General features: G+C 32.1%; 1 protein-coding gene across 1 annotated transcript; it reads right to left on the bottom strand.

Annotated features, from left to right (window-relative positions):
* Nucleotides 1-3,836: 3,836 nt before the first annotated feature.
* LOC110108396 (NAC domain-containing protein 87) lies at nt 3,837-5,794 on the bottom strand. Its single transcript, XM_020839025.2, has 3 exons — nt 5,528-5,794; nt 5,104-5,390; nt 3,837-4,367 (listed from the first exon to the last, which is right to left on the bottom strand). Exons 1-3 carry the CDS (start codon nt 5,685-5,687, stop codon nt 3,879-3,881), a joined length of 936 nt encoding a protein of 311 aa, XP_020694684.1. The 5' UTR covers nt 5,688-5,794; the 3' UTR covers nt 3,837-3,878.
* Between the last annotated feature and the right edge of the window lie 8,106 nt (nt 5,795-13,900).

Genomic DNA, 13,900 nt, shown 5'->3' with positions numbered 1-13,900 from the left:
AATTCTTTATTTACATTAGCATTTTCTTCAGCAATATTGGACTTCATCAGTCGGTTAGGCAGCCCAACTAGTGATAAACTCCTCCCATATTTGCACATGTTTAAGATTGTGAGAGAGTTCAAAATGACAACCACTTCTATGAACTATTCTAGATAAGGCATAAAGGGTTTTTGAGCTAGGGTTTTGAATTCTAAGAAAAAACTAATAATAATAAATAATATTTTCAAGAAATTTGTATTAGGATGAGTTTGAATGCCGATTAGGGGTTTAAGAAAGTCGGGTCAACTCGCGAGCTGGCTCGAACTCGACTCGCTAATTAGTTTGTGCTTATCAAGTTTTGAGTTCGAGCTCAAGCCTGTAAACGAGCTCGTTTGAGTTTAGTCCGGCTCGACTCTTTAGCTTGTCGAGCTACTTGGTTTTAAAATATATTTTTCGAAATTTTAATTTATCATTTTCTTAATAACTTTTTAAGATAACAAAAATTTGAGTTAAACATGCAACTTGTCACAAAATTTATAATACAAATATCATAAAAGTTTTATACATAAATTAAAAAAAAAAAAGCTAATTAGTTTGTGCTTATCAAGTTTTGAGTTCGAGCTCAAGCCTGTAAACGAGCTCGTTTGAGTTTAGTCCGGCTCGACTCTGCTTTGCTTCATCCTTTTGAGTTTTGACGATGCCTCTATTGTCGCTAGAAACTCACTATTTTTTTTCTAGAAACTCACTTATGTTCTTTGTTTATTCAACATTCTTAAAAAGGTATTTATCATTGAACCTTTTTTGCCCAAATAATAATATATTACATATTCACTACTTTTGACTTAAAATATTCCTATATAAGCTACATTCATGTAAAATATAAATTTAATAGAACCCAATCGGGTTTAGCTGCGTTGTTGATCAAGCATGATTGGGATCCTCCAACTCCTTATGCTTCGCCTCTCATGCGGCACCACTTTTTAAATGAGGAGAAAATAACTGCGGGTCATGCACCTATGAGATTGGTAGGCTCGTTGAAGGATTAGTAATGCCTCCAAACATCTCTTATGGGGTGGCAGTGGGTAGATACCCTGTTTCTATATATATATATATATATATATATATATATATATATATATATATAGTTAAATAAATGTAATCCTAAATATAAGATATTCAAAAGGCGACTTGATTTAAGGACAATGACATTCAAAATTTTCATCTCACTCACTCATCTGATTTAGATTCAATCAATCAAAGGCCGACTTTTCATTATTAACAAAAGGAGCACACACAATGAGATTTGTAGGCTCCCATGATCATTAATTTTAGCAACTAATTTCCTAAAAAAAAAATTCAAAATTTTCTTAGGATATTTATGTCAATTAAGACAAATTCATACATACATCACATGTACATGACTTAAACACATCACATATGTAAGACTTAAATCAAAGACCTTTTGATTGATAGTCAAAACCAAGATGAACGGCATATTTCTCACGATTCACTAAGTTGTGAGATTTAAATCTTAATAAAGATTAATATAAATTATTTTGTAGTGGTGGACGTTTAGGTCAATTAACATAAATTCACATACATATGATTCGAATTTAAAATCTCTTGATTGATAGTCAAAACTCTCTAACCTATTAAGATTGAGATCAAAATGAGCTTTATTAGATAAATTAAAAAAAGCATATAAATTTAATAAACTTAAAAAACATATAAATTTAATAAACTGTGTTATAAAAAAAAGTAATAATAAAAAAAATTAAAGGTCATGAGATAAGATAACCTCAGGAATCAGATAGGACGTTTCTTGTGGCCCACGGAATCCCTGTTCTTTGCTCAAATAAATAAATAAGCCGCAAATCCTCGCTTCCAGAGAAGGAAAAACGCGGTCGCAAGCAAGCTTATGCGCGTAAGTTAAACCTCTCCTTCGCTTCTAATCCATTCAATATTCAGCCCCGCGGCCTCATAAATATATAGGGGGATTTACAACATATCATTTTATATTATCTCATTTATATATTTAATAATTAAAATTTTAATATTACATATATATCATTCTATATTATTTTAATATCACATATAAATGACATATATAATTTTAATATTTTAAATATCATATATATATAAATAGAATAATATATGATATATATATATAAATCTCCCAAATAGATAACATGTAATTTTGAAAATATTGAAATATATAGAGCTGATAACTGCTACTGAATAGTGCTTTACTATATATTCAGAGGGGAATATTGGATGATGTCAATGCTGACGTGTACATTATTGACTTATCAAATCTGAACATGTGGATTTTTAAGGATCCTTTCAGTAAAGGCTCACCTCAAACGTATAAAGTGCGGCTAATATATATCGTTTAAGCCATGTTCAGATGTTATCGGAATATTCCTCAACGATGTTCCAAGACTTGCGACAAGCAAGTTTGGCTTCCACCTATTCTCATCAAAGACTTTAAAAAATAATTATGCAATTTTAGGCTTTATTTGGGGAAATTTTATTCATTACAGTCATCGGACGGCGTCTAGAGAAAAATCAAAGGGAGTCACGTCACTTTTTTGCTGTGTACCGGCGTTGTGTGTCATTCTGTGCCGGGCGACGTGGAGCTCTCTGATTTGCTTCCGGACAATCCGATAACCGCACAGAATAATTTTTCTTGTTTGGGACAGTTTTTTATCATTAACCGGTTAAAACATAGAAACAAAATTGTTCCAAATGAAGCCTTAGAGAAGTTATATAGAGCTAAATTTAAAAAAGAATATCATTAAAAAAAAATTACTAAGGATATTTGAATTCAAATTGGAATGGTGACATGTGAACTGTGCGGTAGTTTGCATCCAACTACCACAATAATAAAGAAATAAGAAATAGTATGAGAGTTAAAACATGTGCAGATATGATAGGTTATGACTAAATTCTTATCTTAATAATAAGAATTAAAATAATCAGACATTAATACATGGGTAGGTATTGCAGAAACTGACTATTATGTCGAACCTAATAAAATATCATTGATATAAGTTATGGGGATTATGGTATTCTTCAACTTTAAATGTTGAAAAAATGATATTTAGATTAGGGGTGCAAACGAGTCAAGCCGACTCGTAAACCAGCTCGAGCTCGAGCAGATTTTCCAGCTTGGTTGGATTATGGAGCTCGAGTTCAATCAAGATGAAACTCGGCTCGAGTACTCGTCAAGCAGCTAAAGTGCGGAAGGTGGGAGCACAGAAGCAACATCGTGGGTGCTACATCAGCAACTTGGTCGTGGTTGCTTGGAACCGCGGATACAGAAGCTGGATCACTTGAGCGCGGTTGCATGGGTCCGCGGACGCGAAAGCAAGATTGGAATGAGAACCAAGCTCGAGCAGGTGCATCCATCATCACGAGCCGAGCTCGAGCAGGGCATTTAAGCTCAAGTCAAGCTCAAGCTCAAATTTGATCTCGCGATCTAAGCAACAAGCCGAGCTCAAGATAAAATGACTCAAGCTCAACTTGACTCGTTTGCACTCCTAATTTTGATAATATTTTTTTATATAAGTAAAGTTATTCATGATTTGATGGATAGTTTTGAACCTTTGATTCTATATTCCAATATTATTGGTTTTTATCATATGTAGCTCTTAGTGGAAACATATAAGCTAATGTTTCCATCATAGTAGACATCCACATCCTAATATTGCACAAGCAAAATGTCAATTTCCTAATAAATTTAAATGCTTTGATGTATCCTTTTCAGTTGTCAACATACATAATTTTGAAAGCATCCACGTATTGTCATATATAAATATCTATAATAATCTTACTAATCTTGGCAACAAAAGAAATAAACAAATAATTTAACACTTTATTAGAAGTATATATATATTTTACACAAATCCATAATTCAATAAGCTATCAAAGTCCAGAGCTTGCAGACTAGAAGAAGGATCATCAACATAATCTTGCATTTCTACACTGCTTATCTGATACTTGGAGACAGCCGAACAATCCTCAGCAGAGGCGATGGAGTTTGATGATTGTTCTATCTTGACATGGCCATTGAAGGCGTTTAAGTTTTGATTTGAAATCGATGAATCTCTCATTATTTCTTCTTCATGGTGGAAGAAGAAAGGTCCTTGAGTATTTCTTTGGGAGAAGTAGATTGATTGAGTACTTTGTTGATCAATTTGTACTTCTTTTGGCTCCAGTATTTCTTTGTTCCTTGAGTTGAAGGAAGAATCCATGAGCGATGGCAAGTAAGGAGTTTCAACTAAGAAATCATCCACAAATGAGTTCATACTGGTTGCTAAATCTTGTGCTGGGATCATCTTTGTGTCCTTTGCCTTGTGGTAGACCTTGTAAACGACCCATTCATCCTAAATTTATGGCATTAAAGACTGTTAGTTAGTTGTCATTAATGGCTTTTGATTCATGGAATATCGACTCAATTGAGACAGTAATTAGAGGTTAAAACACATCATGGTGAGATGTAAGACAATTTTGAATATTTTTGGGAACAATTAAATATAAATTATTCATTGAATATTGACTAAATTAATAGAATTTAATGAAAAAAATATCACTTAGAAAATTCTTTATATATATATATATTAGAGAAGACAAATCCTTATGAGATGCAAGACAAATATGAGTATTTTATGAGACAATAAAGGAGAAATTATTCTGAGCGGAAGTCCGAGAACAACGTTCGGAGATCAACTGGAATGCATCAAGTCAGCGATAAGCCGCGGTACCAAACGAAGAGATAACGTGGCACATTTTGGTTGATCTCCGGACGACATTCGGACAGAATAATTAATCGGAGAAGAACAATTGTCTTTTTAAGATAAAATATATATAGTCTCACCAAATACTCAAACTATTAAATATCTTATGATGATGTGACTTTTATCCTAAGCAAATTTTTGCTTGCTTGTAAATTGTCAACTTGTTTTAAAGAACGTGAGAATTTGCCCAATTCTTTATATTAATTATTTTGGTTAGACGTAATTAAAAAAAAAAAAACTTAAATCTTTCAAACTCCTTAAAATAAATAATTTTATTTTCACAAATAGAATTCCTAAAAATATGAAATTAAGAAAAAAAAATTACCTGTCGGCCGGATTTATAGAGGTTAAAGTGTTGTTGATGTTTGCCTTCAAGCCTGTACTCATGCATGACCCAGTTGCTCTTCTGCCCTCTCGGAGCTCTCCCAATGTAAAAGACCAGAGTCTTCTTCATACCGACAAGAACACCCTTCCCCTTATAAATTTCCTTATCTTTTCCTGTGGCTTTCCAATATCCAGATTCTGTAGCCCTGTTTGTTCTCATTCCTGTAGGATATTTTCTATCCTTTTGGCAGAAGAAGAACCATTCTTTCTCTCCCATCTTAGCCTTGCCTGCAACATATATAAATTTCTATGTAAATTACGTGCATGGAAGAATACTGAATTCATAAAGCTAATCACAGATAATAGTTATGATGGTATAGTTGAAATAATATGAGAGGAGGGGGAAGAAGGGTGTGATTACTTACTTGGAAGATCCCATGGCTCACAATCATTGAAATTCGCTTCGGCTATGGCGATCGGGCAGAAGCTTTGATCGATGATTTTCTCCGACAAGTAGTGAGTTATGATCTCTTCGTCGGTCGGGTGGAATCTGAAACCAGGAGGCAAGTAGAGGGACTCATCCATGACTACAACACTCTCAAGAATTTGAGTACTGAATCCTCTTTGGACAACAAGAATGAAAGAAGAAGAAGAAGAAGAAAGGAGCTAGAAATTTATGTCAAAAAAGTGGTGGAAGAATTAAGAAAGGGCGAGCTGAAGCCAAGATTAATATAAGGTATTCATGAGAGGCAAATAAGACCCGTGCTGTAGAAGGCACTTATCAAGGAAGAAGCACGTTTTGTTATTTGTGAAGCTACTGAAGTTTATTAATGTATTTATAATGTCCACGAAAATTATGAAAAGGGTGACTTTGGTTTGGCTTCTCCATGTAACTTCTCAGTTCTTATCTTGTACTTGGCTAGAATTAGACTTTTTTTCATGCAGAATTGAAGGCTTGATGTTTACCAAAAATTGCATGCGCATGTCTTTACATACTAGGCAAATAGAAATACAAGTAGATCTTTACTATTAGTTTTCAAAGATAGCAACTACTACTTTGGAAAAAGAGCTATCTTTAAACTGTATATTTATATTTTTTTATCGACAGATGCAGGAAATTAAGGCTTTGTTTGGGACGGCTTTCTTCCCGCTTCTTAAAACAACTTTTTAGTACAAAATTTAAAATTTTGGTACTAGAAAGCCGCTTTATGAAGCAGGAAGACAGCCGTCAATTTTTTTATTGCTTTCTAAAGCAGCTTTATAGGAGTACTAAAAAGCCGTGTGTTAGATAATAGTAAGAAAGTTGTACCAAACAAAGCCTAAATTTTGATCAAGCATAAATTTTTAGCAAAGAGTTGTTCAAGAAAATGCATAAATTATGCTATAAAAATTCAAATGCTACAATATATTTTTAATTTTGAAGTATAGATTTCGAAAATTCAAATGCTAATGTCTAACAAGCTATGGTTTTGCCAAAGCTTCATCATGAAATCATTCTATCATCAGACTGCCATCGTCAAAATGTGGTGCTTATCCTTTATTGTTGGCTCGTTTCCCAATCTTCATCATCAGGCCACCATCACTCCGCCACAATCATTTGAATAAGGCTTGGCTTCTTAAAGCAGATTTTTTAGTACAAGTTGCTTTGAAAAGAAGTAAAAAAGATGCCTCAAAAGAAACCTAAGACTTCGTTTGGGACTATTTTTTTTATTCTTGAAGTAGCTTTTTTGTGCTAAAATTATTTTTTTTTACTAAAAAATTGTTTATGAAGCAATAAGCAGCTCACAAACGAAGCCTAAGGCTTCATTTGGGACGACTTTCTTACTGCTTCTTAAAACGTATTTCTAGTTCAAAATTTTTAATTTTTAAACTAAAAAGTTGCTTTAAGAAACAATAAGAAAGTCGTCCCAAACAAAGCCTAAATCTCATCCCCACTGACTTCTTGATAATTTTCATCAAAAACTTATACAAACTCTTTATAATTAACTCAGTTAATAAAATTTTGTCCAACTAGATTCAGCTTGGGTTATTATTTTTCTTTTCAGAACTAAACCTGATAACTTATAAACCTGCTCGGTAAACTAACTTTTAAATTTTACTTTGTGACTTGATGACTCATTATTTTAATATATTAACATTTTTTTTGTGGGGCTGCCTTTGAAAAGTGTACCGTAACTTTCGGTTAAAATTATTTTTTATTCCTTAAAATATATGCCTGATAGCCGCTTTGGAAACGTGGGGACCCTTCTGACTTTCTCACTTGATTAAGAGCGCGCCAGTTGTCTTCGAAAATTTTTCAGTTGAACTTGAGTTGGTTGGAATAACGACTTATTTGCCCATTCGTGGACAGAAACTTCATAAATAAAGGCAGCTTATACTGATGGATTCGTTGGGAGCTTCCATTATCAACAAAGAGATTTTAGATAAAAAGTTTATATATATATAATGTGTGTGTGAGTTTATCTTAATTAGTCTGAATGTCCAAAAAAAAACAACTTCATAAATAATGCTTTGAAAAATAATAAATCCGATTTCATCTACCGCGTGTAATATTGTTCGATTACGGCTTGACAAAAAAATAAATTTTGTTCATTTTATCATTGAACTATTTTCAAAATAAAAATGAATTAAAACCAATTCGTCCAACCTAAAAAATCATTTAATTTTGTGTCGAATTAAAATCTATTTTATATTGAGTAAAAAAAATATTAATTATAAATAATTAAATTTAATATATAAATAAATTCGGATTATATTTAAGTGAGTGTGTCAACAAATTATTCGATTGATCAATCTGATATGTTCCCGTCTTAAAATATTCACATTCATATTGACCATTTCATAAATGGGTTTGATTTTAGCATGAAATTATAGCTTGCTTATTAAAAGGATCGGATTCAGGATGGCTCACAAACATGTTTTTGACCTGAAATTAACTTGCTTAATATATTTTACTTTTCATATATTTTTTTTTTTCAAATAATTAAATTAAACCTTATAGTTTATAATTTATAATTAAAAAAAATTATTTATGGGTTTGATTTCGGTCATTTGGGTTGTTGTGGTCAGGTTTGGGTTCCCATTTTTTACATCAGGTTCAAATTGACTCGATTCATGTTAGGTGAATTTCGAGTCAGATGCAAATCGGACTCGATAACCCATTTTGACAACCCTAATTAACATACAAAAAAAAAAGATTTCAAGTATAAATATGAGCTTAAAAATAATTTGAATCAATATTGAGTTTAGTAAAATTTTAAAAGTAATTAGAATGAATTTTAATGACCTTCGTAACTATCGTGGAATAAGTCTCATTGTAAGGAGGATAAATGGCCACTTGAAAACAACTTATCGCAACCCCGCAACTTCTCTATTAGTCATGATCTCAAAGTCATTTTCTTGTTTATTACTAAATCATATTATTAGTCTTTATACCCTTTTAGACCAAAATTGCTAACAAATAGCTATTTTTCAAACATTAGTAGTCAAATTAAGTGAAGTCATAGATAAATGGTGTGATGGTGTACATGTCATTAGTAAATAGAAAAGTATTTGCTTTTTAAATTTAGAGCCTATTAAAATTATATTAAGATATATTGATATATTTTATATTAGGGAAATCCATATTCACATCAGGCATCATTAATTTCAAGTGTAATATATTATCCCTTAATATAATTAAATTATTAAACATTAACAAGTATAAGCATAAGAAAGGAAAATATCATTGATATGTTGCTTAAAATCATCTTGATCCATCATAAAACTTGAGGCATCATCGGGCCTTTGTCTGACTACAGTCACTCGTCAGCTACGGTCCCTTTGACCAACGTTGTCCGCCCACTATGATCCCTCCGACCTCTATCGCCCGCCGATTACGATCACTTTGAGTTTCCAAAAACTGTCGCTCGTCGACTACGGTCCCTCCTACCACCGTCACATGTCTACTAAAGTTTCTCCTACCACTGTCGCCTGCCGACTAAGTTCCCTGCGACCTCCATAGCACACGGTCCCTCCAATCTCCATCACCCGCTGACTAAGATCCCTCTGACCACTGTTGCCCGCCGAATACGGTCATTCCGACCACTATCACCAGTTAGCCTGACCATAGTCAGATTCCAATTACAGTCCCTTTGTCCTCCATCGTTCGATGACTATATATGGCCCCTATTACCTCTGTTGCCCGTCCACTACGGCCTCTCCGATCTCAATCACCCGACAATCGTCCTTTGACTTCCCTCGCCCGCCAACTCCTATCCATCCGACCTCTGTCGTCTAAATACAACCCCTATAAACTAAATGAACAAGCAAATACTCTCTTGATAACTTCTCACATTATATTGGGTTCTTCTAATGTATATTTGCTATATTGAACCAATGCCTTCCCCAAATGAATAGCATCATTTGTAATTAACAATAAATATTAGTGTATTCATTCAAACTAAGCAATGCCCTGTGGTTTGTCCCCTTTTTTAGGGATTTCAAAGTAAAAAAATCTTGTTATCTCTTATGACCCCTATACCTCAACTCTCATTTGTGTGTGTGTTAGATTTTCGTAAAAAAATTAGGATGTTAAATTCTATATCTCTCAACCACCGTGAATATTTCAGAACACAATAATTATGAATATCAAATTATTTAATTCTATTTGTCTACTAATTTAATTATATTGAAAGATAATATATGGTACATTAAATCAAAGGAGAATATATGTCTTAAAAATAAACCCATTCTAATAATTAAAACAAGTCAAAACTGTTAGATGCATAAGATGCGACAAAGTAAGATGAATGTGTAGGTTTTAAGTTAAGGGATTTTTGTGCAAATGAGAACTGAAACAAAATATAGAAAGAAAGAGTGTTTTATGTTATAAAGAGAGCACGATGTAAGCAAAACTTCTTCATATTAAGATTCAAGTAGGGATGTAATAAATGACAAAAATCATAATTTATCATGGTCAATATGACTCATTTAATAAATATGTCTAATTCGGATCATATTTTTCTATGATTTTATTAAATAGGTCGGATTCGAATTGACCATCAAATCTTTTTTTATTCGAAAATAACTCATTAAATATCTTTTTTTTTTCTTTTTTTTTATTTATGGGTATAATCTTCTTATTTTTTATCAAATATATTAAATTTTATAGTTAATAAGTTATTAAAAATTTGTACCAAAATAAATTAATGGTCCAGATTCGAGTCATTCAAGCTGTTAGCAGAATAAATTCAAATTTCTCTTTTTGACACATTTATTAAACATGCCAGATTTGGAATGATTTGTTCGGATCAACTTAATTTTGGGTCAATCGGGAACCGAACCTATCAACCTATTTTGACACCCTTAAATTCAAGTGTTATGGCTTATCCAGGAACCAAGGACAGCCGACGGAAAAATCTCGGCCGTCCAAAAATACGATTAGTCAGATTCATCCAAGGGCCCTTAAGTTAGATTAACGAGTCAATGCACGATCACCAATGAACTCAAATAGCTACGTGGTTAATCTCCAAGTTTGTCGGTGGTAAACACGCGGTCTTGATTAAGCCGCGTGTTCCCATCGTTTTCAAGCCTTGCTTACGATCATTTAATTAATCATCATTGATAAGAAAAAGCTAATTTATTAGAACAATAAGTCAAGGAAATAACTATCAGAAGGAAACTTAATAAATATTACACCTATTATTTGAGTGTGTGTCAATTTAAGTTTCATTTGAGATAGCTTACAAAAAAATTATACTAAAACTATGTTCTAGAAAGCATTAAAAAAAGTTGTCGCAAATAAGAGAAATTATTCTGTGTGGAGATTGGATGCAAACTGTGTGGAGACCGGGAGCAAAACAGTGTAGAGACCAACCATAATGCGCCACGTCACCCATTTGCTTGGTACCGCGGCTCGGTGATACATTCTGGCTGATCTCTGTACGGCGATTGGCATCCGCACAGAATAATTAATCCACAAATGAAGTCTTAATTTGTGAGTTCGCATAGCTTAAGTTTGATAAATAATAATAAATTAATGAGCTATAATTAAATAAATTTTGACTCATCTGATTTATTTGAATATTGACTCATGTAAGAAATATTAATATAAAATATAATTAATATTTTTCTCTTTTTTTTATATTTGCCTCTTATTTTTATTTAATCTTGTATCATTTTAGTATAATAAAATTTTTAATCAAAATCATTTTTGTCTTATGATGTGAGTCATTGGGTTGAGTTCAATTTTGGTCAGTTAGCCAAACACAGATTCAACTAATAAATAATTTTATTTCGACGCAAATAATTTGTACCATAAGTAAAATGGGCCTTGCTCTTTATGTTTTAATATTTCTAGAGTTTTAAATAGAAAAAAATTGGTGTAACAATAGTTGCAATATGTTGGCAGGGGCGGAACCAGCCATAATTTTCAGGTTGACAAATTTATAAGTAATTGTTCGCATATATGTTGGGGGCAGCGCCCCTTGGCAAGGTTCAACCTGCCCAATCAGGTCGCGGGGTCTAGGGTAGCGCCCTTGTGGGGGTTTATGGAGGCAGCGCCAAAGGGGTTCTGCCCCTGTATGTTGGCAATAAATTGTATTTTCAATTACTAGTCTCTTTGAAATAACAATGTTTTTTTTATAAAGATGGTCGTAAAATAATTGTATTGTAAGTAATTTTAAAAAAAAAACTACTATAAACAACAACTTCATAATTTAAAAATTTCTTGAAAGCAACAAGAAAGAATAGCTATATAAAACTATAGTTGATGCTTGACAACCAAGGCAGCAACAAAGTTACTCCAAGCAAACTAAGATTTTATTTGTGGTAGCTTTCTGATCATTTTTATATTAGAAAACTTAGGCTTCTTTTGGGATAACTTTCATATTCTTTCTAAAGCAATTTTTAGTAAAAAAATTTATAGTTCAAAAAATTTTTGTACAAAAAAACTATCTACCAAAGCAATAAGAAGGTCATCCTAAGCTAAGCCTTAGTCCATGAAAATAATGTATTTTTGGACTATACAATTTTTCTTAACTTTTTCAAATGTTTACTTTTAATAAATAGTTTTTGAAAAAATATTTTTAATTTGTTCAGATGATAAATCTTCTATCATTATATCGCTAAGATTATAATTATAACAGATATAATATGCATTTGAAATGTTTACAAAATTAAATTGATTATGAAAAATAATATATTCTCTTATTATATATTTCTGCAATATTTCACAGCATCAAAATAGTTTATAAAATTAAATAATAAATCCACGTCAGCATGAAAAGTATTTTAAATAAATAACAAATAATTCAAGAATATCAGGCTTCACAAACATTCAACTCATTGTAAAGCATTTTTGTGGAGGTGCGATTCAGTGCATGGTCACACTGAGCGGGCTAATTTTCAATAAAATAAATCTGCCTCAAATTATTTTTGGAGCATATCAATTTTAGCTGCACCTGGGTCTAGTTAATTATTAGATTGGATTTTTGGGCTGGACTTGTATGTTCTTTAACTTTAGCCCAAATAAGTGGGCATGGGCTTTTAATTTTCTGTTCGAATAGCCCACGGGCCTATAGCTATGAGGATTAGAAAACGTTGGATATAGAGTAGGGATGCGTGTGAGCCTTCTTTGACTTGACTATATAAATGGCTTGTAAAGTTTAATATGTTAATGAGTTAAATTTGAGCTAGGCCGGACAACTCATCAGCTAATTAATCGGCTCTTTAAAAATATTAATATAAAATGCACAAATTACATTAACATTCAGAATTTTAATTACAAAGTTATAAAAAAATAATTAAAAATATATTCCACTTTTTTATATTAAGTGATTCTTTATTATTTTTCTTTTTAATTTATCAATCCTTGAATCATTTTATTTTATTATAATAATAATTGCTTGAATTACAATGGTAGGGCCAGAAATTTTGTTCAAGGGGGTCTAATTTAAAATAGTTATGTTTGTCATCTCATTTGGAAGATTAGAATATATTAAAATAGCTCCATTTGCCGTCTCATTATCGGAGCCTAGAGGAGTTATAAGATCAAAATTAAGAATGCAAATAAAGTCATTCAAGGCCATGACTCGTGAGTCGCGAGAGAGGAGTGAAGGGGAAAACAAACCATTTATACTTTTCATGTGTCCAGAAAAATATGATGGTAGCTTCTCTCGATTAATAAATAACTTTAAAATGAACAATTACAAAAATTAAAGCAGATTTTCTCGTTGGCAAACTTCTTGCTCTATTAAGCCACTAAAACAATCAGCTTTAGTCCTCTTTAGGCTTTAGCCAAATACTTTAGAGGAGATCTCTTGTACTAAGTCATGAGTGCATACTAAAAGATGAGTGTGCGGCCGCAGCATTTCCGTTACTCAAAAGAAGCGAGGAAAAGCAAAACGTATCATTCACAATAATTAATTAGATCATTAACAATGCAAAAAATAATTAAATAATTGGGTGGTATTAGATAATGAATAGTTAATTAACAATAAAAATTTTAATAAAATCATAGTTAAATAATTAAATATTTTATATAATAATTAATTAAATAGCCCTGCAACGCTGCATCAAAATCTCTTTTCATCATTCCATCCGCAATGGAAAGTCATTCCTCCTCTCTTTGAATATTAGTTTTTCTTTCTCTACATTTGAAGCATTGCATGATTCGAGTAGAAGGTGGATTGAAGACTTGAAATGAAAAAGCATGTAATAAATAAATGAAAGCCAATAAGGTTAATTAATCTTTTTTTTCTCTCTCTCTCTTTCATAATAAACAAGTCAGCCAATGAACCACCTCAAACTCATAGAAT

Source organism: Dendrobium catenatum, unplaced genomic scaffold, assembly GCF_001605985.2.
Source record: "Dendrobium catenatum unplaced genomic scaffold, ASM160598v2 fragScaff_scaffold_1490, whole genome shotgun sequence".
Classification (NCBI taxonomy): Eukaryota; Viridiplantae; Streptophyta; class Magnoliopsida; order Asparagales; family Orchidaceae; genus Dendrobium; species Dendrobium catenatum.
This window is presented reverse-complemented; position numbering and strand designations above follow the sequence as displayed.